Source organism: Heterobasidion irregulare (genome assembly GCF_000320585.1).
Source record: "Heterobasidion irregulare TC 32-1 unplaced genomic scaffold scaffold_03, whole genome shotgun sequence".
Lineage (NCBI taxonomy): Eukaryota > Fungi > Basidiomycota > Agaricomycetes > Russulales > Bondarzewiaceae > Heterobasidion > Heterobasidion irregulare.
Window position 1 is genome coordinate 2,416,691 of NW_009258199.1, and position 18,083 is coordinate 2,434,773.

General features: G+C 51.7%; 8 protein-coding genes across 8 annotated transcripts; 5 read left to right on the forward strand and 3 right to left on the reverse strand.

Annotated features, from left to right (window-relative positions):
* Nucleotides 1-14: 14 nt before the first annotated feature.
* HETIRDRAFT_151146 (molecular chaperone, DnaJ superfamily) lies at nt 15-2,861 on the reverse strand. Its single transcript, XM_009545947.1, has 11 exons — nt 2,670-2,861; nt 2,499-2,592; nt 2,331-2,445; nt 2,222-2,274; nt 2,084-2,170; nt 1,847-2,018; nt 1,458-1,791; nt 1,075-1,401; nt 773-1,011; nt 492-719; nt 15-424 (listed from the first exon to the last, which is right to left on the reverse strand). The coding sequence occupies exons 1-11, from the start codon at nt 2,782-2,784 to the stop codon at nt 218-220; spliced, it is 1,971 nt and encodes a 656-aa protein (XP_009544242.1). The 5' UTR covers nt 2,785-2,861; the 3' UTR covers nt 15-217.
* A 128-nt stretch (nt 2,862-2,989) lies between these two features.
* On the forward strand, nt 2,990-4,654 carry HETIRDRAFT_450031 (uncharacterized protein; the record flags this gene model as incomplete). The annotated part of the gene is made up of 4 exons (XM_009545948.1): nt 2,990-3,243; nt 3,297-3,602; nt 3,655-4,396; nt 4,448-4,654. The coding sequence occupies 4 exons, from the start codon at nt 2,990-2,992 to the stop codon at nt 4,652-4,654; spliced, it is 1,509 nt and encodes a 502-aa protein (XP_009544243.1).
* Nucleotides 4,655-5,361: 707 nt separating this feature from the next.
* On the forward strand, nt 5,362-9,248 carry HETIRDRAFT_235203 (uncharacterized protein; the record flags this gene model as incomplete). The annotated part of the gene is made up of 5 exons (XM_009545949.1): nt 5,362-5,512; nt 5,642-8,415; nt 8,470-8,982; nt 9,035-9,123; nt 9,176-9,248. Coding segments are annotated over 5 exons (3,600 nt in total), but the record flags the coding sequence as incomplete, so codon positions are not given.
* A 358-nt stretch (nt 9,249-9,606) lies between these two features.
* On the reverse strand, nt 9,607-11,979 carry TRX5_PDI (thioredoxin protein disulfide isomerase). The gene is made up of 8 exons (XM_009544999.1): nt 11,707-11,979; nt 11,519-11,646; nt 11,160-11,469; nt 10,875-11,108; nt 10,726-10,825; nt 10,168-10,677; nt 9,977-10,117; nt 9,607-9,927 (listed from the first exon to the last, which is right to left on the reverse strand). The coding sequence occupies exons 1-8, from the start codon at nt 11,859-11,861 to the stop codon at nt 9,748-9,750; spliced, it is 1,758 nt and encodes a 585-aa protein (XP_009543294.1). The 5' UTR covers nt 11,862-11,979; the 3' UTR covers nt 9,607-9,747.
* A 209-nt stretch (nt 11,980-12,188) lies between these two features.
* On the forward strand, nt 12,189-13,145 carry HETIRDRAFT_450033 (uncharacterized protein; the record flags this gene model as incomplete). The annotated part of the gene is made up of 3 exons (XM_009545950.1): nt 12,189-12,614; nt 12,666-12,821; nt 12,876-13,145. 3 exons carry the CDS (start codon nt 12,189-12,191, stop codon nt 13,143-13,145), a joined length of 852 nt encoding a protein of 283 aa, XP_009544245.1.
* Nucleotides 13,146-13,366: 221 nt separating this feature from the next.
* On the forward strand, nt 13,367-13,892 carry HETIRDRAFT_416281 (uncharacterized protein; the record flags this gene model as incomplete). The annotated part of the gene is made up of 4 exons (XM_009545951.1): nt 13,367-13,393; nt 13,447-13,543; nt 13,603-13,745; nt 13,803-13,892. The coding sequence occupies 4 exons, from the start codon at nt 13,367-13,369 to the stop codon at nt 13,890-13,892; spliced, it is 357 nt and encodes a 118-aa protein (XP_009544246.1).
* Nucleotides 13,893-14,887: 995 nt separating this feature from the next.
* HETIRDRAFT_314488 (uncharacterized protein) lies at nt 14,888-15,669 on the forward strand (the record flags this gene model as incomplete). Its single annotated transcript, XM_009545952.1, has 4 exons — nt 14,888-15,070; nt 15,134-15,256; nt 15,313-15,489; nt 15,550-15,669. 4 exons carry the CDS (start codon nt 14,888-14,890, stop codon nt 15,667-15,669), a joined length of 603 nt encoding a protein of 200 aa, XP_009544247.1.
* A 414-nt stretch (nt 15,670-16,083) lies between these two features.
* HETIRDRAFT_473320 (uncharacterized protein) lies at nt 16,084-17,675 on the reverse strand. Its single transcript, XM_009545953.1, has 4 exons — nt 17,455-17,675; nt 17,143-17,389; nt 16,616-17,071; nt 16,084-16,560 (listed from the first exon to the last, which is right to left on the reverse strand). Exons 1-4 carry the CDS (start codon nt 17,602-17,604, stop codon nt 16,139-16,141), a joined length of 1,275 nt encoding a protein of 424 aa, XP_009544248.1. The 5' UTR covers nt 17,605-17,675; the 3' UTR covers nt 16,084-16,138.
* Nucleotides 17,676-18,083: the final 408 nt, after the last annotated feature.

An 18,083-nucleotide genomic window follows, 5' to 3' on the forward strand; every position in this document is an offset into this window, starting at 1 on the left:
TTCTGTCTTTTCCTAGGCTCCTACCCACCACTGTATCGAGGGCAAGGGTCTACTACTATGAGAAAATGATGAAAAATATATGAGAAAATATACGACCCCTGAAAATTGGGGGGAGGCCTGCTTCATGGACTACCTGACCCACTGGGACCACTGACTCAGAGGGGAAGACAAGAAAAGGTGTTTCAGCCAAGGTTTTCAGAAACAGCTTTGCGTGAATTCAATCACTATCACTGCTGCTATCGCTATTCTCTGCATTGTCATCATCCGTCGAACTCTCGTCGTCGCTCTCCACCGCAGCCTTTTTGACCGACCCACCGCGCATAGCTGCCATCTGCCCTGCCAGCGTATCCTCCTCGGGCTCCGAGATCTCATCTTCCGCATCCTGCTCGTCCTCGTTCAACGCCGACACATCGTCGATCTTGAGCTAATCATCCGGACAGCAGTTGAGGTTCATGGCGTGATATCTAGATCGATCTCTCATGAAGACGCACCTGCACGGCTTTCACGATGTCCTCCCCGATGAGGGTATCGCTCACGATATGGATCCTCCAAGTGAACAAACCAACACCAGGAGGTGCTTGGAATCGCAGCTTAAAAGACCGGAAGTTGCGCGATCGCGTGGGGTCTGAGAACGGAATGTCTGAGATCTTCATCGGCGGTACGACGACCTTGTTCATCTTCTCATCCGCGATCACGATCCACCATCCCGGTCGACGGTTCTATTCGAATTGTCAGTTGAACATCTCAAAGATCGACATATTCGAAAGCTTACCCCAGGCCAGTATGGCGCATGCGCCCAGCCGCTGCCCTGTGAGGAAGGTGATAGATCTTCATAGTCTTGAGGGCTTTTCAGGAACTCGTCGTCTTTCGCTGCATCTGTATCAGATAGTGGGCGCTCTTCCTCATCCTTCGTTGCACCATTTACAAGAGATCCATGGGTAGGAGGCGAGATACGAAGTTTGACAACCAGGAGGACGAGCGCAGACGGCGTAACGATGCGCTCACCAATGACTACAGCGACGGCGCCCAGAAAACAATAAAATTATAATCCATGCAAGCGCCAAGACGACGCACCTTGAAATCTGGCATCGACTAGCTCCAGCCGCCCCCACCGCGCGGCTGCCTTCTTAATGTCCGGTAGACGTTCGTCACCTTTCTCTTCCAGAGCCTGTATATAGTCCTCCAGAGTGGACACGCCTTCTGGGAGTGTCTCTACATCGTCCTCGCTGATGCCAGGTAGCTGTACATACTTCGCCTTGTCGTTGCCAGGGAAAAGTGCCTGCGCCAGATATGCATGAAGGTGCATGACAGCGAGCGTCGGCAGAAACCAGTTCCGTGCCATGCTGATATTGAGCAAAGCGTTCAAGATATTCGGAGTCTGGAGAAGTATCTCCACTTGCTCTGTTTGCATCGTCAACCATGAAACATTCGCGCAAAAAGAGTCAACTGAGACTAACCTTTTTTCAAAGCAGAATCCTTCACGTCCAAACGCAACAAGTACGCATGTATGAGGACCAAAGCACGCCAACGGCCGTCTTTGCTCTCACTCTTCACAAGCGCGCGAACATCCCTCCACTTCTGGCCTATAGCTGCCTCAATGGCCTTCTCCAATTCTTCCAGTTCAGCCACTCCGCTGGGTTTCCCTGGCCGCTCAAATTCGACTGCCTTACCAAGTGCGCCAACTATGTCTTCGATACCAGATGCTTCAGTCAGAGACTTAAAGAACCGGGAAGCCGTCTGAGCATGAATGCCGTCCTTGGTCTTCTGACGACTGCCGAACCACCAACGACCCTGATAGAAAGTTAGTCTCTTGATGTACTAGATGTAGAAGCGAGCTCAAACATACGACGAGCATAGGAAGAGAAACACCAAACAGTAATCCATAGACGCCCAACACCCAGATGTTATTCTGCGCTTCAACGATCCAGCGAGGAAGCGCAATGCCCATGGTTATTTCCTGCCTACCGTCAGGATGGCCGTAATCCTCGTAGTTTTTGCGGATATTCGCGTCGGTCAACCTATATCCCAACACCACCGCTCAATTTGACACTGGTGAGAACACGAAGGGAGCAGGAAGACATACGACTTGTAGGCCTTGGTGATGTCCACAAAGCGTGAAGCGACAGACTCGGCAGTGTCGTTCGCCGTGAGTTTCACCTTATCTGGATGGCTAAATGGGAATCATAAATGAGGAGTAGGATCATTGATATGCCAGACGCACTAAATTCGGGACAACTTCTTGAAGTGCGATTTGATATCCTTCTCTGTAACACCCTACAACCGTATACATCGTTATTTTGCGTACGCCAGCGGGTAGTGAGTGCAATCACCATCGTGAGCCCGAGGATCTCATATGGGTCATATATCTTGCTGTCATTAGCGGTGTTCGCGACCTTGTACGAGAGCAAAGCAAGGGCTGCCCAACCGAGGGCAGTGAATATGGCTCTGTTAGACCGAGCTCATTAGTTTTGAGCTGAGCGCCGGGGATGCAAGCTTACTTTCTGGATAATTTCGGTCGCAATGACGATCCCTTCGCTTCCTTGCGATGACGCACGCAAGGCCCACACTCGCAACCCGACGTAATAACATGTTCTACATAGCACCAAGTTGTCAGCACGCCGAATTTCTTGAGTCTCACCGACTCTTCTGCACGGGTTGAGGGGACTCACTAGAAGACGAAGAGAACAAGAACGAAAGCGTGAACGGGACGAGGATGATGGAAAGGACGGTGATGATGAAGTAGAGAGCCATATTGCCCGACTCATCATAATTGTAGCTGGCCATGATGAGGACCAGAAGCGGAGGTTACCTGCAAGTCCTGGTTGGATTTAGATGGACAAGGAGTGGACGGGGTGGACGTGGCAGGGAGAGCGGACGATGCAGTCTTCGAGTTCACTGCCGCGCTGGCATATCTGGATGACGTCATTCCGAACGTGTCAGCGCACGCGCTTCGTTCTGAGCAGCGTCTTCCACTGGCTAGGCGAGGACAATGTCCGTGTCTGAACCGATGCGGCGCATTCGCCTCACGTCCGCGCCCCCTCTCCCTCCTCTCAAGGCCTGGTTTTCAATTTCCATCATCGCTGTAGATGCCCCCGTCTCAGACCTCAAGTCCCACCTCTGCTCGACCCTCCAAATCCTTCGCGATGCAGAGCTTCAGGCGAGCGACATCGAGCTTCTGTTCGACGACTTTGAGCTGCTCTCTGAGTCGCGAGTAGACGTCTTGCGGGACGGCGACTTGGTCTGGTATACTTCTCTCTTCTATCTTATGGTACGGCTAATTTGAGGTCATTGTCCAGCATTCATCAGAAACCAAAAAACGCGAAGCGCAAAGCGCCCCCCTCTCAGTCGCCCTCTCGAAAAAAGCGCCGACTTCCTTCTCCCGTTCCATCTCCACCCCGTCCTGTTCCTTCGTTGAAGAAGCGCAGCCCACCATCTCACTCGACATCCAGCGAAGACTCGTCTTCTGACGATAGTTCTTCAGACGATTCCTCGGACACATCTTCCACATCATCGGACTCGGATTCAGGCTCTGACGCCTCGTCATCACCGTCCGTCGTCAAATCGTCCAAACCGCCTCCACGCGGTCAAAAAAGCGATCAATCGTGCGTTACCTTACCATCTCTCTATTTCACGTTGAACATCATCCTCGGACAGAATAGCACATGTGCCCCCAGGATATGGCAAGCCTCAGACACGGAGTCGTAACATTCGACGGCGCAAAAAACGCCAATACGAACGTGAAGCCGACGATACGCAGACACCCGCATCTATCATTCCTATCGCCAGCCCCAACGCAGTCCCACTCGGCTCTAAACCTTCGCTCTCTACCCCTCCCCTTCCCGCCGAATCCCTCAGCAGACCGGAGCCAGTCGCCATGATGTCTCTCTCGAATAAGAACAAAAGACGCGGATTTAAAAGGTCAATGGCAGAGTCGCGTCCCAACCGCATCGTATTCGACACCGAGGACAGTACGCCCATTGCTGCGTCGCCGGTTCCTGGGTTGTCCCGCCCCGCGTCGCGTTCGCACTTGCCCCGCTTGATCCCGCCATCGGAGAAGCAGGACCTCGGACTGCTTCCGCCGAATATGTTTGTCACAAGCGTGGACGTGGAGGCAGGGTTGTGGCCACGTCGAGAGCATGCGAATGATGATGCTGGGCAAAATGGACATGCTGATCGGCCTCGACGTGCAAAGCGGCGCAATATAGCGCCCGAGAAGGAGTACGATGAGGGCAACCAAGTCTCGCAGGACACCGCATTGCCATACGACGACGAGTCGGCTGCCGCAATGGGAGCAGCTGAAGATATTGACTGGGATGGTGTCGAACGAAGGTGGGCGACGCTCACAAAAGTTGTGAGGGGCGCGAACATGTCGCCCGGTTATTTAGTAGGCTGGAAGGTATGGCACGAACACAGGCCTCTCGTTCCTTGCTCACAGACCGCGACACAGGAGCTTGGAATTCACCCGGTCACGTTGACTCCGGAGATGTTGCTTTCGATTGCACGCGTTGTCAGATGCGATGAGAGCGAGGTGGCCGTGCAGCAGGTTCGGCGACCAGGGATGGGGGCAGTGTCGTTTGGAGGACATGTGGAGGAAGAGGAGGAGATTGAGGTGTATGGATGGAACGACGTGTCTGAATGGCGAGCGGTGCCGTAGCTGCTGTACCATATAGTCACTACAGCAATGCTATTAGAGAATATATTACGAGTGCCGTAATGCGGAGGAAGCCGGTGCGGGGAACGCCGAGGACGGGACAGAATTTGCGAGGGCAAGGACGTGTTCGTTCGGCAGCGCTCTCCTTCTCCCTCACGACCTTCACCGCGCTTAGTCGCGCTCGTCGTTGCTCACATCCCCCTCAGGCGAGCCATCAGCGCTCCTGACCGCTCAATCCCGCCATGCTGCCTCAGGTAGCGACCCACATCCTTCACCACACCACCCGTGCCGCCGCTGCCGCACAGAACCAGGCCGGCCACACTCTTCGCAATGTCCTTGGTCTCCAGTCATCCGGCTCTCAGTCTGCGTCTACCAGTTTAGGCACCTGGAATGGGGCAGGCTCCTCTAGCTGGGGCAGCGGCCACGCTGGCGCAGGCGGAGGTGCGAAGTATCACACTGGCAGTCGTTTTTATTCCGGTTACACTGTGAGCTACCCAGCGTCTATCTTTTCGCGTGACCTGCCCCGCTCATTTCACCACCGATCTCAGGGCCCTGGCCGCGCGATCACTCAGGCAAACACCACCTCGGATTCCCAAACGCAGACAGATGACAACGACGACGTTCCCGTACTCAAAGCCGTCGTTCGTTCTTCTAGGAAGCCCCGTGCTCGCAGTCATAGCTTCTCTGTTAGTCGTCAAACTCAGGCAGAGCGCGCACAAGAGTTTGGCGTGCTTCAGGCCGTCAAGCTTCACGTGCGATCCCGCCACGCCTTCGCTGAGCCCTCCACGTCCCAAGAATTGTCCACCGGTACCGACGACACTCTCCAACCGTCTTCGAGTCAGGCCGAGCCAGCACGGGCCCGTCGCAACTCAACCTCGTCTACGGCCTCCCTCCCTAGCTCTGGTGTGAGCGACGACTTTTCCCTCACCCCTCCCCATCCGACACTTGCGCCCACCGATCCCACCGCCCCACAAACTGTCCTTGAACCAGAGCTTTCGAACCCGCCTGCGGAGAATGTTGACCCCTATACTTCAGAGTTCCTCACCCTGTTCGGCGAGATCAACGATAAATCGGACCCCACGAAGATTCGTATCGCCATCCAGAAGCTCCATGATCCTTCCACGCCATCTACTGTGCACGATTGGAATGCCGCGCTCAAGGCGCTCATCCACTTACGCAAACCCGGTGAGCCCGCCACAGATATCATCGAAACCTACAATGCCCTTGTTGCCCGCGCCATCGACCCAAGCGCGACGACGTTGAACATGGTCATCGAGGCCCTCTGTGACCGAGATTACGAAGTTCAAAGAATCGTCGATACCCTCGAATGGCGGAACAGAAAGCGTATTATGGCTGGGCTCGCAGATGCTCCTGAGGTCCACGTCGATACGCAGCACATCTCTGACCTTCGGGCGGAGGCTAACTTCGTCTCCGCTATTTCTCTCTTTGAGGCTTCTGCAACAAAGAGTGCGATGCCCCTTCGTATCTATAGCGTTCTTCTTCGGGCGTGTGCACATCACAAGGCAGTGGACTCGGCGATCCGCGTTTTCTCGCACCTCGAGAACCGTCGAAAGGTCTTCCCTACCGCATCGGTATATGACTACCTCATCGCAGCCTATACCTCCGTTGGAGACCTTGAAGGGGCAAAGGTGGTTTTCGATGAGTTTAGGAACGTCTCTCGAAACAGGAAGATTCACTGGCACTCGACAGAACATGACGTCGCTCGGCAAGCCCACATTGGCGTTTGGAACAGTATGATTGATGCCTATTTTCGTGCAAATGACCCTTCCAGCGGGCTGGAATTGTTGGAGCAGATGTTGGACACACCCAAAGGAGTCGAATTCGAGGTTCAGGATGTCCCTACGCCCTCATTGACGACATACACCACCATCATCGAAGGGTTCTGCCGTCTTGGTGACATGCAGACTGCCCTGTCATGGTTCGAGCGTCTGCTCGAGCAGGACTCTGTAGCTGCGCACCCGTTCAAACCCACGGCGACCCCCCCTCGCCCCGACTCTCGTCTCTGGCAGATCCTGATCACTGCTCTCCTGGAGAAGGGGATGATCAATGATGCGAATCGGTTATTCGAAGTGTCTCAGTCTGTGGCTAAACGAGATGGCCTCGTCTTTTGGTGGTGGGATCGGGCGATGATGTTCCACGCCAACCTGCGCCACCTCGAAGAGAACACGCTCGAAGATGCCGACGCCATCAAGATTCTTGATTTCCTATTCGAGACGGTCCTTGGGCGCAGGAGGCATTGGGGCAGCAACTTACGCGAGCTTCAAGGCTCTTCAGGAATGAAGCCACTCATTTCCAGATATGCTATACACGGGCGTCCAGACAAATCTTTGGAGATCATTCAAACTATCGCCGAATTCGTGCGTACGCCAAACCCGAAAGACCATCTGGTAGCGGACCAGCGTAGTCATACGGAGAAATTCCAGAAGGTGGTGGAAGTGTCAGATGCGCTCCTACTGGACGATAACAAAGTCCTCCGAGAACTTCCTCTCCCTCTGGTTTTGCGTCTCGCATCTGTGTGGAAGTCCCGCGGGATCGACCTCTCTGCAGCCATATCTGAATCATGTCTGCGTGCATACGCTGTTGCTAAAGCCAGTGGCGAATCCCTTGTGCTTTCCGTGGACGACTGGAATACAATTGCGTTCGCATCTGGGGAGCCTATATCACAAGGAGATGTTAGGGAGCACGTATTCACAGTCCTCACGGACATGGCACGCGAGGGTGTTGATCCGAGTCAACTTTCCCCCCAGGTCATGGACAACCTGATTCACATCATAGTCGCCGATAATGATCACCCACAAGTGCGTTCGTTCCTTGAAAGCTTAGGACCCGCCTTCGAGGCCCTCTTGACCAACTACACGGAACGCCTTGAAGCAACGCGGACTTTGCCTGCTCCTTTGCCGATCCCATCTCCCGTTCAAGGCGACGGTCACTCGACAGGTTCCATTGATGTCTACCACAGTCGCTTTGTCGACGAATACCACCTGTACCCTGGAACTGCGACTCTAAGGGACGCGTTTGCCCGTTTCGAGTCTGGTCTTCAAAGCGGCATGTTACCTACGCCGGCGACGTTGGCGCGGTTGATAGATGGCTTCGGTCGTCTGAAGGACATGGGCAAGGTATATGCTCTCTACAACGCAGCGCAGCATGCGCTCTCCCTTTTGGATGCAGGCAGTGAACTCCAGACCTCCAGCTGGATAGCCATTGAGAACGCCATGGTTGTCTCCCATGGACACGCTGGTGATGGCCCCCGTGCAGACATGCATCGCATGCGCCTTATCGAGCATGGTGCCTCTCCCTCCGCTGACGCCTATGGTGCGCTCATTCAAAGTATCAAGGAAACAACAGACGACACTGCGCGCGCCATGGCCTACTTCGAAGAGTCTCAGATGCGAGGCGTCGCGCCGAACATCTTCCTTTATAACACCACTATCTCGAAGCTTGCCAAGGCTCGCAAGGCCGATTATGCGATAGAGTTGTTCCAGAGGATGAAGACCATTGGCCTTCGCCCCTCATCCATCACTTATGGCGCTATCATTGCTGCGTGTTGCCGTGTCGGAGATAGCATGTCGGCGGAGGCCCTTTTCGCAGAAATGGTGGAGCAGCCGCAATACAAGCCTCGCGTTCCGCCGTTCAACACGATGATGCAGTTCTATGTCCAAACAAAGCCGAATCTTCCTCGCTTCCTTCATTATTTGAATGCGATGCAGAAGGCTGGTATCAGGCCCACAGCGCACACTTATAAGGTCAGTTTGGAGCTTGTGTGCCCAGTCCGTACCTAACCCCCTGTCTTTGTACAGCTCATGATTGATGCTCATGGCACTATTGAGCCAGTCAACGTTCCGGCAATGGAACAAACGTTCCATGACCTTGTGGCCGATAGAAATGTCCCCGTGCAAGGTTCGCATTGGGCTGCCCTCATCAATGCCTATGGATGCGTCGCAAAGGATCTGCAAAAGGCGATCGACGTTTTTGAGTCAATCGCGACACATCCCAGCACAGTGTCATCTGGGATCAATCTTCCTGACGCCGTCGTGTACGAATCGCTCATCAACGTCTTCATCACGCTTCGCCGCACAGATCTCGTGGCTGATTACATCGTGCGCATGCGGGGAAGCGGAGTGCACATGACAGCATATGTCGCAAACTTGCTCATCAGGAGCTATGCGTCCGTCGGAGATATCGAGGGAGCTCGCCAGGTCTTCGAGGGTCTTTTGGATCCTCCAGTAGGCGTAGCAGCGCCGAATAACCATGCGCCTCACCAAGCGCTCCCCTCACGCACAGTATCCCCTGACGCACCCGTCTATCGCGAAGTGCGTCGTCTCCTCTGTTTCATATTTATCCAATCTCATTTGTTTTTTTCAGCCATCGACTTGGGAAGCAATGGTCCGTGCTGAGTTAGGAAATGGTAACCGAGATCGTGCAGTCGCTCTCCTTGAACGTATTCAGGCTAGGTAAGCTTTGTCTATACCTTCATAGCCACAAGCACTGATGCGCGCAACGCAGGGGATACCCTGAGTCAATATACAACCGCATCAGTGGCATCATGCTCGACGACTCTGTCTCACCATGGCCATCAGACGCTGGCTCATTAGTGTCAGGCAGCCGGAGTCCCTAGGCCGACTAATCCTCTTGCATACTCTGACATTCATCAGACACGCCTCCTGCAGCACCTTGGATTGTCTGGGACATCCGTGCCATACCTTACTCATGCATTATTCACTTTCGACACTTGCATCGGACATCACGATCCCTAAGATCCTACCCGCCACCTACTAAAATGTATATTATCGTATTGTTTTGCAGATCCATTGTATACTACCTGGCAATTGTGACCGTCGTGCAAAGGCCATGCTCATGATAGATTTTTACGTGCCATTTTATTGCCCTAAATATTCAGGCATTATTATGCCCACAAATGCTATTTTATCTCCGCGAGCAGTGTGAAGTCTGTATTAAGAACTGTCGTGCGTAGGTGCGTATCAAGCATCGACCTACAAGGTCGCATCCTTGATGAATACGTGTAAAGAGATAGATAGATAAGTATTCCCGAAAAAATACAACCATAGCTAGCACTACTAGTCCAATCGGCCGCCCTTCCCATTTGCATGTTGATAATAACCATTCTGATCGTCCTCGCTGAAGAGCCTCCTAAGTCCCAAAAAAAGTCCGATAACTGCTACAGCCAGTATGACGGCAGTCATGAGCGGGTGGTTTGTTACCGACGTCTCGATCGTAGTGAGTTTGCTGTTCAAATACTGGCAGGGGTTGAGCTACCGAGATGACAGATTGAGATTTGACACTCACTCTAGCCATACGTTCTACTGCATTCTCAGAGTTTTTCGGGTGATAAGCCCCTGTTAAGGCACCCTGAAGGGCAGCGAAGATGCTTGTGGAAGACAAAGATATCCTGCTGCCGTTAGGCTCTGTGTCATAGTAAACCAGTTTCTAGAACGAACCCAGTCAGGCCAGACACCAATGAGCTAAGATCAACTTACTCCATGATCAGCGATAACAACGGCGCCGTGGTCTGATATGCCATACATGCTCTTCAGCCAAGTCGCCCATCGCTCGCCGTCCATCCACGTGAATACTATTCCGCGCTCTGGTAGGCCTTTCTCGCTATCGGCTCGTTGCCGCCACTTCTGTCCGATCGTTTCGACTTGTTGGATCAGCTGAGTGCGCTCAGATCCTTCGCTCGGTACCGAAACGATGACCACAAGCGGCTGATGGGGCGCTTTCATGACTTGCTGGAAGGTGCCATCACCCAGCTCCATTGAGGTAGGAAGGCGATTGTTGGTTAGCCACGAGTTTAGCTCTTTCTCGGGGATATTAGCTGAGAGCTGGAGAGTTGACGTTGGCGTATGAGAGTCATGATCCTTGAGTGCAAGGAGAAGGGGGACAGAACTCTCAGGGAGCGATAGGTGAGAAAGGAATGACCTGTCTGTGGAAGTGAAGACGGGGGGAGACCCAAGTAAAGGACGAGCGGCTTTGGTGAGTGTGTTCTTCTAGCAATTCAGCACTAAGGAAGCGAAGCAGAAGTAGAATTCACCCACCAAAAGGTGCTCATCTTCAGATTGGTGAATCAAAAGATAGATGACGGAATTCTCCTTCATCACTTCCTCCAATTCTGAGTATTCAAGCTTGGAGACACTCCTATGTCGACCGTGAGCGATGGGAAACATATTACTCAACCGGAACTCACGGCTTGACAGCTTTATCCGCCCATGATTTCATGACTTCCAATTTCCTGCTTCCCGTGTATTCGGTTTTTTGTCCACCAGCAGAGTATAAGAACAGCATGGGGAATCCCTCCACATCTTGTTCTTTACACAACGCTTTGTGGTCGTCACAATTGACCTCTGCGATAGTCAATTTATGCTGCATTTCAGTGGCAAGTTTTGTCCAAACCGGTGCCAGTTTCTTGCAATGACCACACCTGGAACAACCATCTGTCTGTATGCTTGAGATCAATTTCAACATCACGCACCATGGTGCAAAGAATTTGACGAAAATGTTTCCTTCTGCAGCCGCGTTCTTGAATGTTGCAGGTGTCAGTGCAAGGACTTCGCCGTTCGGGTTCAGGTTTATGGAAGGCTCAGGATGGGGTGTGATTTGGTGGTCTTCAGTGTGTGACTTAGCCGAGGAAACAGGGGGTAGCGGTTCGATGGAAGTATGCTTTTGGACGAAGGCAACTAGGCGCTCGCGACTACGACTACCTTTGAAAGTCTCTACCATGCGACCGTCTTGGTATAAATTCATTTGAGGATAACCACTGATACCATTCTCCGTGCAGAGGTCTACAGATATCTGAGTGCAATGACGAAGAGACAATGTGGCAACACTCACCTCCATGAACGGCACAATTCACCTGTGCAAGATGTACACCCGTCCCTGTGTAATCTCCCACGAGCTCATCCCATAGCGGGGCAAAATCTCGACAATGTGGACACCATGGCGAGAAATGTTCTATAAACCTGTATTCCGCCCGAGAATGTGTATCAGTGGCAGCGACCAATATATCAGTGTCCACGCACCAATACCCTTCCGAGATTGTCTGTTTAAAGTTGTCTGGAGTCAGAACCTCCGAAGCAGCAGATTTGGCAGGGAGAGCAGAGCCGGCGAGTGCGAGAGACGCGATGAGTAATGAGCACGGAAAGCGTGCGAGTCCCTTTAACGAGAAGAGCCTCATCTCTGAGAGGCAGAAATGGCCTGCCTGAGTCTAGGGCGAAACGGAATATCGACGAAAGTAGTCTGCAAAGATGGGAAACGAGAACGAGAGAAGTTGGAGGAAAGTGAGTGGTCAGAGCGGATGGCTACTTATGGCAGGCAATGATCAGAGAATACCACGGCAGTACCAGACCGGCTGTGTCCGACATGCACATCGCGTCGGGTCCCACTTGAGTCTCTCCATGGATTGCCACTGCCCGCCCATCAGCCTCTACGATGGTGACAATTCGCTCTATCTCTGTGATCTGAAGAATGTCACGACAGTGCCATGTAGCTCTTGGACTCTATAATGCCGAAGCGCCGGGTCACACAGGCGCAGTTGAACCAAGTCAACAAGGCATTCCGAACTTCCTCCAAAATTGTCGAAGGAAGATGGAAATACTGGCCCAAAATTTCTGTTGAAACAACTGGGTACGAAAGTGGACCCTTCCAGTATTTGCATGACATCTTCAAAGACATCGTCGACGAATGCCGCAAGGTTATCGAAGGAGCCCCCATAGTCGATTTCTTCATCAACACCGGATTGTCTGCAAATCTTACACGCTCGGTTACTGGTTCTCGACCGGATGGCTACCTACTGAGAGTACCACTGGCATCCAAGCCTGTTAAAGATCATCCGTCATCCCCTGCGTCTGCCGAGCGCAAGGATCTGCGGGAAGACATAGCCGTCTCAATTGAGTACATGGAGAATCATGATAGACACTCCCGCACATGTGTCCGTAATTCCTCTCTCCATGAGTTAATAACTGATGTATTCTACCTGTAGAACGAGGACAAGATTATTTGGAGTATGCATCATGTGATGCGGCGCGACCCGTGCCGTCGTTTCACTTTCAGTATCACTATCGAGAACACACATATGAGGGTTTGGCACAGCAATCGCAGCATCATCACTGTGGCCAAAGATTTTGATTTTTTCGGAGTACACCTCGTATACGACGATCACAGTCTAACTGTCTGATCTATACACCTACAGGATCACGATGCATTGATCAAGGTCGTAACATCCTTTGCCTTCGCAAAAGAGGCCCATATGGGTTGGGACCCAACTCTTCGACGACGAACACACGGGGGACAGTATGTTTTCGACATCGACGTTCATGCACCCGAAGGCACGGTCGAGACGTTTACCGCCGACAAGATCATTTACAGCTTTGAAGCTAACACGCGGGTTTTCCGAGCGAAGGCCAGTGACGGCAAGACTGTCGTTATCAAGGATGTCTGGCGAGACCAAAATGGCGTGTGAGGGCGACTTTTTTGATATTTTTATGGACAGCATGCGCCTGGACCCACTCGATTTTGCGACTGCACAGAAGCATTTTCTCCCCGTCCTTTACCACGGTGATGTAATGATTGGTGGTCAGCCGGATCATACACTCGACTGGACTATGCACGCCGTATCCCCCTGTCCTAAGCACGGAACTATTCGGAAGCGAAAGCACGAGGCGAGTACCGGTGATTCATGCCATGTCTCTCATTTGCGAGCGAAGGCACGTCTGTTGACCTCACGATCCGAAGTCATCATCTGCTCACGCCCTCTACTATAGGTGCATTACCGCATTGTCTTCAAAGAGCTCGGAAAGTCTCTCCGTGAGATCCACGATCTTCACGATGCGTTTGAAGCGCTTATAGACGCATTGATGGGTGAGCAGATCATTCAATGACTTGCAATGCATTGTTTCTTGGTTGATCTTTCCATGAAGCACTCAAATTACTACACAAGTATAAATTCGTGCATCGTGGTATCGGTGCCGGAAACATCTTGCTCATCGAAAAAAGAGGTGTGCTGGCGGATCTCGATTCCGCGCAAAGCTTGTCACCGAACTCTTTGCTCAAAGATCCCGTGGTGAGTCTCGTCTATGTGATCTTGATATCCAACTTGGACACTTATCACCCCTTCAAGGGAACATATCCTTTTATGGCCATGGAGGTATCGGTGCGGAGCTATTTCTTCATCCTTCACAAGATGCAGAGCTGGCAAATTGCCCACTGAAGTACAACCCTCTACATGACCTTGAATCACTGTGGTGGGTGTCAGTGTGGACATTGTTTGTGCACGGACTGCAGGAGGACAACGACACCGATCCTTACAAACATTAACAGCAATTCTATGAGCTCTTCGATCGCTATGGGGGAAGTTGCGTCATGGTTCTTCTCGATATCGCATGCCTTCGGAACACCTTCGCCTCCCTTCGGAATACCTTCGCCTCACTCCCGGCACAGTTTCAGGCATCAACTAGGCCCCTGACTCAGGCTTTGGCGCTGATAGTGGAACGATATTGACAGGCAGAACAAGGGCTCACAATCGATGAGCAGGCATTCGAGAATGTACATGACGGATTAGCGGCTCTGCGTTGCCGGGCCAAATCCTTGTTGTCGACAGGGAATATGCCAATCTTGGACGACATCATAGGGCATCCATGTGACCAAATATACTTGTCTGGATCGGAATGAGCTCGCCCGGATCGGAAAACTCACTCATGTGAGGAGGTCGCGGCAGGAACCTCAGTGGAAGACTAGGCCGGTATTCGACCCAGGGGTTACAAGGATCAACCAAGTTAGACATGCCTCGTCGTGCTGCACAATTACCAATCTCAGTTATGGACAGCCTCCTTGCACGTATTATTCTTAAGTTACAGAACTCCTATCCAGCTCGCTGTGCTTGTTATTATGTACAAGAAAATGTATTATATAGGCCGACAGGTCTTCTTCTTCTATGTCGGACGTGATGATTCCGGGCATCATTGACATGGACATCTCAGCGATGAGCACGGAAAGCATGCGAGTCCTTTTAACGAGAAGAAGAGCCTCATCTCTGAGAGACAGAAACAGACTGCCTGAGTCTGAGGTGAGACGAAATATCGACGTAAGCAGTAAGCAGTCTGCAAAAATAGGAAACGAAAACGAGAGAAGTTGGAGAAAAGTGGGCAGTCAGAGCAGACGGCTACTTATGGCAGGCGGAGAACAGTAACGTGGGAAGAACATAAGATGGAAACATACACCTACCCTCACTTCCCACAACACATCTCGATCGTACACGTTGCTCTGTTCACCTCTGTCTCCAATGCGAAGGAAATCAGAGCGCGTATAGTCAAAGCAAGTACTGTTGAAGGACCTGATGGAGATGATGAACGCGAGAATGTAAACTTCGCCTTCATCGATGCAAAGCTGGTGAGTACGACATGTTTCATGGTGAAGCTTCTGACTAGTATGACGAATGGCGACCTCGTTTAGATCACAAGCGAATTACATCTCCAAACCGCTATATATCAGGCTATCCTGGCTAAAGCTCAAGGCGCTCTGCGAACGAGGACAGTCCACTCGGAAATACTGTGGGCTCTGAATCCCAGCAACAATGTATGGCCTATTCCCCTATGGCTTGAGCTGAAAAATTCAGTGTGTTTTGATTGCAGATTACAGAGGCAATCCGACGCTATGGTGTATCGGACACTAGCACTGCTGTGATCGCTGTGCGCATCACGTCGCCTGATTTTCAGGACGTTTCAGGAAAGATGTGTGCGGTCGTGAAAGGCACAATGAATCCCTTGAGCTCACTAGAAGCACTCACGGATTGGTCGGCTGTCAAGAAGGTGCGCCATATTTCGCCTACATATCCACTGCCTTGCGACTAACAGCCTCGCTCTCCCTAGTATCACAAGTTGAACGCGGAAGTAGCTGTGAAGGAGGCAGGTAAAGATACTGCCCGCGAGCGGCGGATCGTCGATAATATCGTTGTGAGCACTGTTGCAATGAAGAGCGTCATGGCCTAGAATCCAACCGAGTCCTCACACCAAACCTCCAAATCTCGATGAAATCACTCTGCCTTGATTCGAGCTCTTGTGTAATGTAAGTAATCGTGTCACAGACACTGGGAGCACAATGGGGGACCTCTGCGAGGGTCCAGAACAAGTTGCAGAGTATCAAGCTATCAGGGTCAGATTCCAATCTACCAATCGAGGATTGCTCCAAACCCTGCGGAATGGCATTTTTTCCCTAAAATCGGTAATGACATCAACAGAAATTGATAGGTATTCTGACCCCTTTGGTTGGAGATGGCAGATCGTCGTTCATTGTTGAAAGCATTGACTGATGGTACTCGCGTTTGGATCTAGCAATTGTTGAACGTTGAAGCTTGAAGCTTGGAGGACCGCCAATCTATCGCGCAGTGATTTTGCAACTGTTTTGCAACTCACAAACATATAGGTCTTTCTTCAAACGTCTTACTTCCGTAATTCCATCTTATGCCTCTACGAACGCCCGATACATGGTCAGCTCTTCCTCCGCCCTGATCTCGATCTCTAATCCTGCAGACACAAAAAAGACGTAGCCTTCGGACACGTCCAGCTGTCCTTCTGTCCAGCTGATCTTGCCTTTCCCGTTCGTCACGATCACGATGCTTGGCCCATTCACCTTCGGATGACGTTCTTTGTGGTCTTGTGGCAAAACGACTTGCACAACAGAAAAATCGGGGATAGGAGGGTCATAGAGGGTGGAAAATGAAGTGGGTGATTGGGCGGGGAACGATGAGGGCTGTACCCGATGCTTCGTCCATGGCGCAGCTGTATATGTTAATCCGGAGACGAGGTTGGGCACGTCGCGCAATTTCGGTGTCAGCCCTGCTCGGATGACATTGTCTGAGTTCGCCATGCATTCCATGATGTCTATCGTATGCATCGTTTGCTCAGCTCTTGGTGGAAAAAGAGGTGTTTCACTCACCACCAGAAATATATGCATGCGGCTCTCCTGCGCCGAGGAATATCGCCTCGCCCGGCTTCAACTGCACGTAATTGAGCATGAATGCACAAAAGACGCCAATATCTCCAGGGAACTGCTCGTTCAATGTCAAAACCAAATCCTTGATGGTTCTTTCCTCGGCATGCTCCTTTCCGATAGAATATCTCTGTATAAGCATGTCGAGCTGAAATTTGATATCTGACTCGTTGGTTGTCATAACGGCTGAGAAAACATCTTTCAAAGCAGATTTGGCTGAGGGATCGGTGGGATCAGAAGAGCTCTGAATATCCTGGAAGGACTTCAAGATGGAAGGCGGGACAAGAGCCGAGAACTCAGGCACGACACTGAGGAATGCGGCGATCTGAGGTAGAGGTAGAAATCCACAGAGTGCGGTGAACGGTGTCAAGGCAAGAGCCATCTCAGGCTTGTGGTTTGGATCTGCGTAGGCAGGGAGACCAATGTTAAGAAGCATGAAGGCGTAGATGGCCCACAGCTGGAAACTTACCTACCCTTGTAGATGTCTGGTTGCTTGGCATGCAGTTTCTCTGCCGTCTTCTTGTCTGGGTGGCTCTGAATGCTCAGCGCTTTCTCGATAGCGAGCACCTTGAACAAGAATGGGAGATTTCCATCTGAAGCATCGAAACGTTCGATCACGCTCTGCCCAACAAGGTCTGGATGCGCTGCAAGGTATTTGCCAAGGGGCTCGCCAGTAGATGCCACAAGGGAAGGGGATGTGGGGTGTGTGCCCATCCATAGCTGCAGATCACAGGATTCTCAATGAGAACATCACATCTCTTCGAAGTGTGGATGAAACAGCGCACCTCAGCATAGGACGCATCCTCTCTGGTAGAAAAGTTCGGCAAAGCGGCAGCTTTTGCAAACTGAGCGACTTTGGAGGAGATACCGCGTTTTCCCCAGTCATACTGCTGCACAGTAGGGGAGACTTGAAAGACGGGTGGAGAGGATGGCATTGTAGGGCTCGAGCTGGCGTCGACGCCGTTGCTCACGACAATACATACGACGGTCGGGACCACCGATGACGTAGGTCGGCGTAGGTCGGCAATTTATCGGGTATTCATCGCTCTTCCACACCTCTACGGCTCGGACCTACAGTATCAGCCAAAGATCAGCAGCAATCTTCGATTGAATACGGTCACCCACGAGCAACATGAACAGGTCAGGCAATCGCGCTCAATGGTATACTAGAGCCGTACTGAACAACGTGACTACAGAGGACCAATAGTTCTGGTGAGTTCAAATATTTTTCTTATGCCCCGAAAGGCATCAGCAACTTCAGCTGGCATCCGTCGTTCTAGACCATAGATGAAGCCGAGGTGATTTATTGAAGCCATATACCTACATAGGAAACTTCTTTGACAGAATTCTCCACTAGTACCTCCTAGATCAATTGGTACGATGCTGCACGCTGTATATGAACTCTTCTACTGAC

Coding starts and splice junctions, on each gene's coding strand:
- HETIRDRAFT_151146 (XM_009545947.1), bottom strand. CDS start 2,784: ATGGCCAGCTACAATTATGATGAGTCGGGCAATATGGCTCTCTACTTC. Junction 2,446..2,498: donor CGACCGAAATTATCCAGAAA/GTAAGCTTGCAT, acceptor TCGGTCTAACAG/AGCCATATTCACTGCCCTCG. Junction 2,171..2,221: donor AAGAAGTTGTCCCGAATTTA/GTGCGTCTGGCA, acceptor ATTCCCATTTAG/CCATCCAGATAAGGTGAAAC.
- TRX5_PDI (XM_009544999.1), bottom strand. CDS start 11,861: ATGAGGCTCTTCTCGTTAAAGGGACTCGCACGCTTTCCGTGCTCATTA. Junction 11,647..11,706: donor ACAATCTCGGAAGGGTATTG/GTGCGTGGACAC, acceptor GGCGGAATACAG/GTTTATAGAACATTTCTCGC. Junction 10,678..10,725: donor CTGAAGATGAGCACCTTTTG/GTGGGTGAATTC, acceptor CTGAATTGCTAG/AAGAACACACTCACCAAAGC.
- HETIRDRAFT_473320 (XM_009545953.1), bottom strand. CDS start 17,604: ATGCCATCCTCTCCACCCGTCTTTCAAGTCTCCCCTACTGTGCAGCAG. Junction 17,390..17,454: donor AGGATGCGTCCTATGCTGAG/GTGCGCTGTTTC, acceptor TGTGATCTGCAG/CTATGGATGGGCACACACCC. Junction 16,561..16,615: donor GCATGCATATATTTCTGGTG/GTGAGTGAAACA, acceptor TGCATACGATAG/ACATCATGGAATGCATGGCG.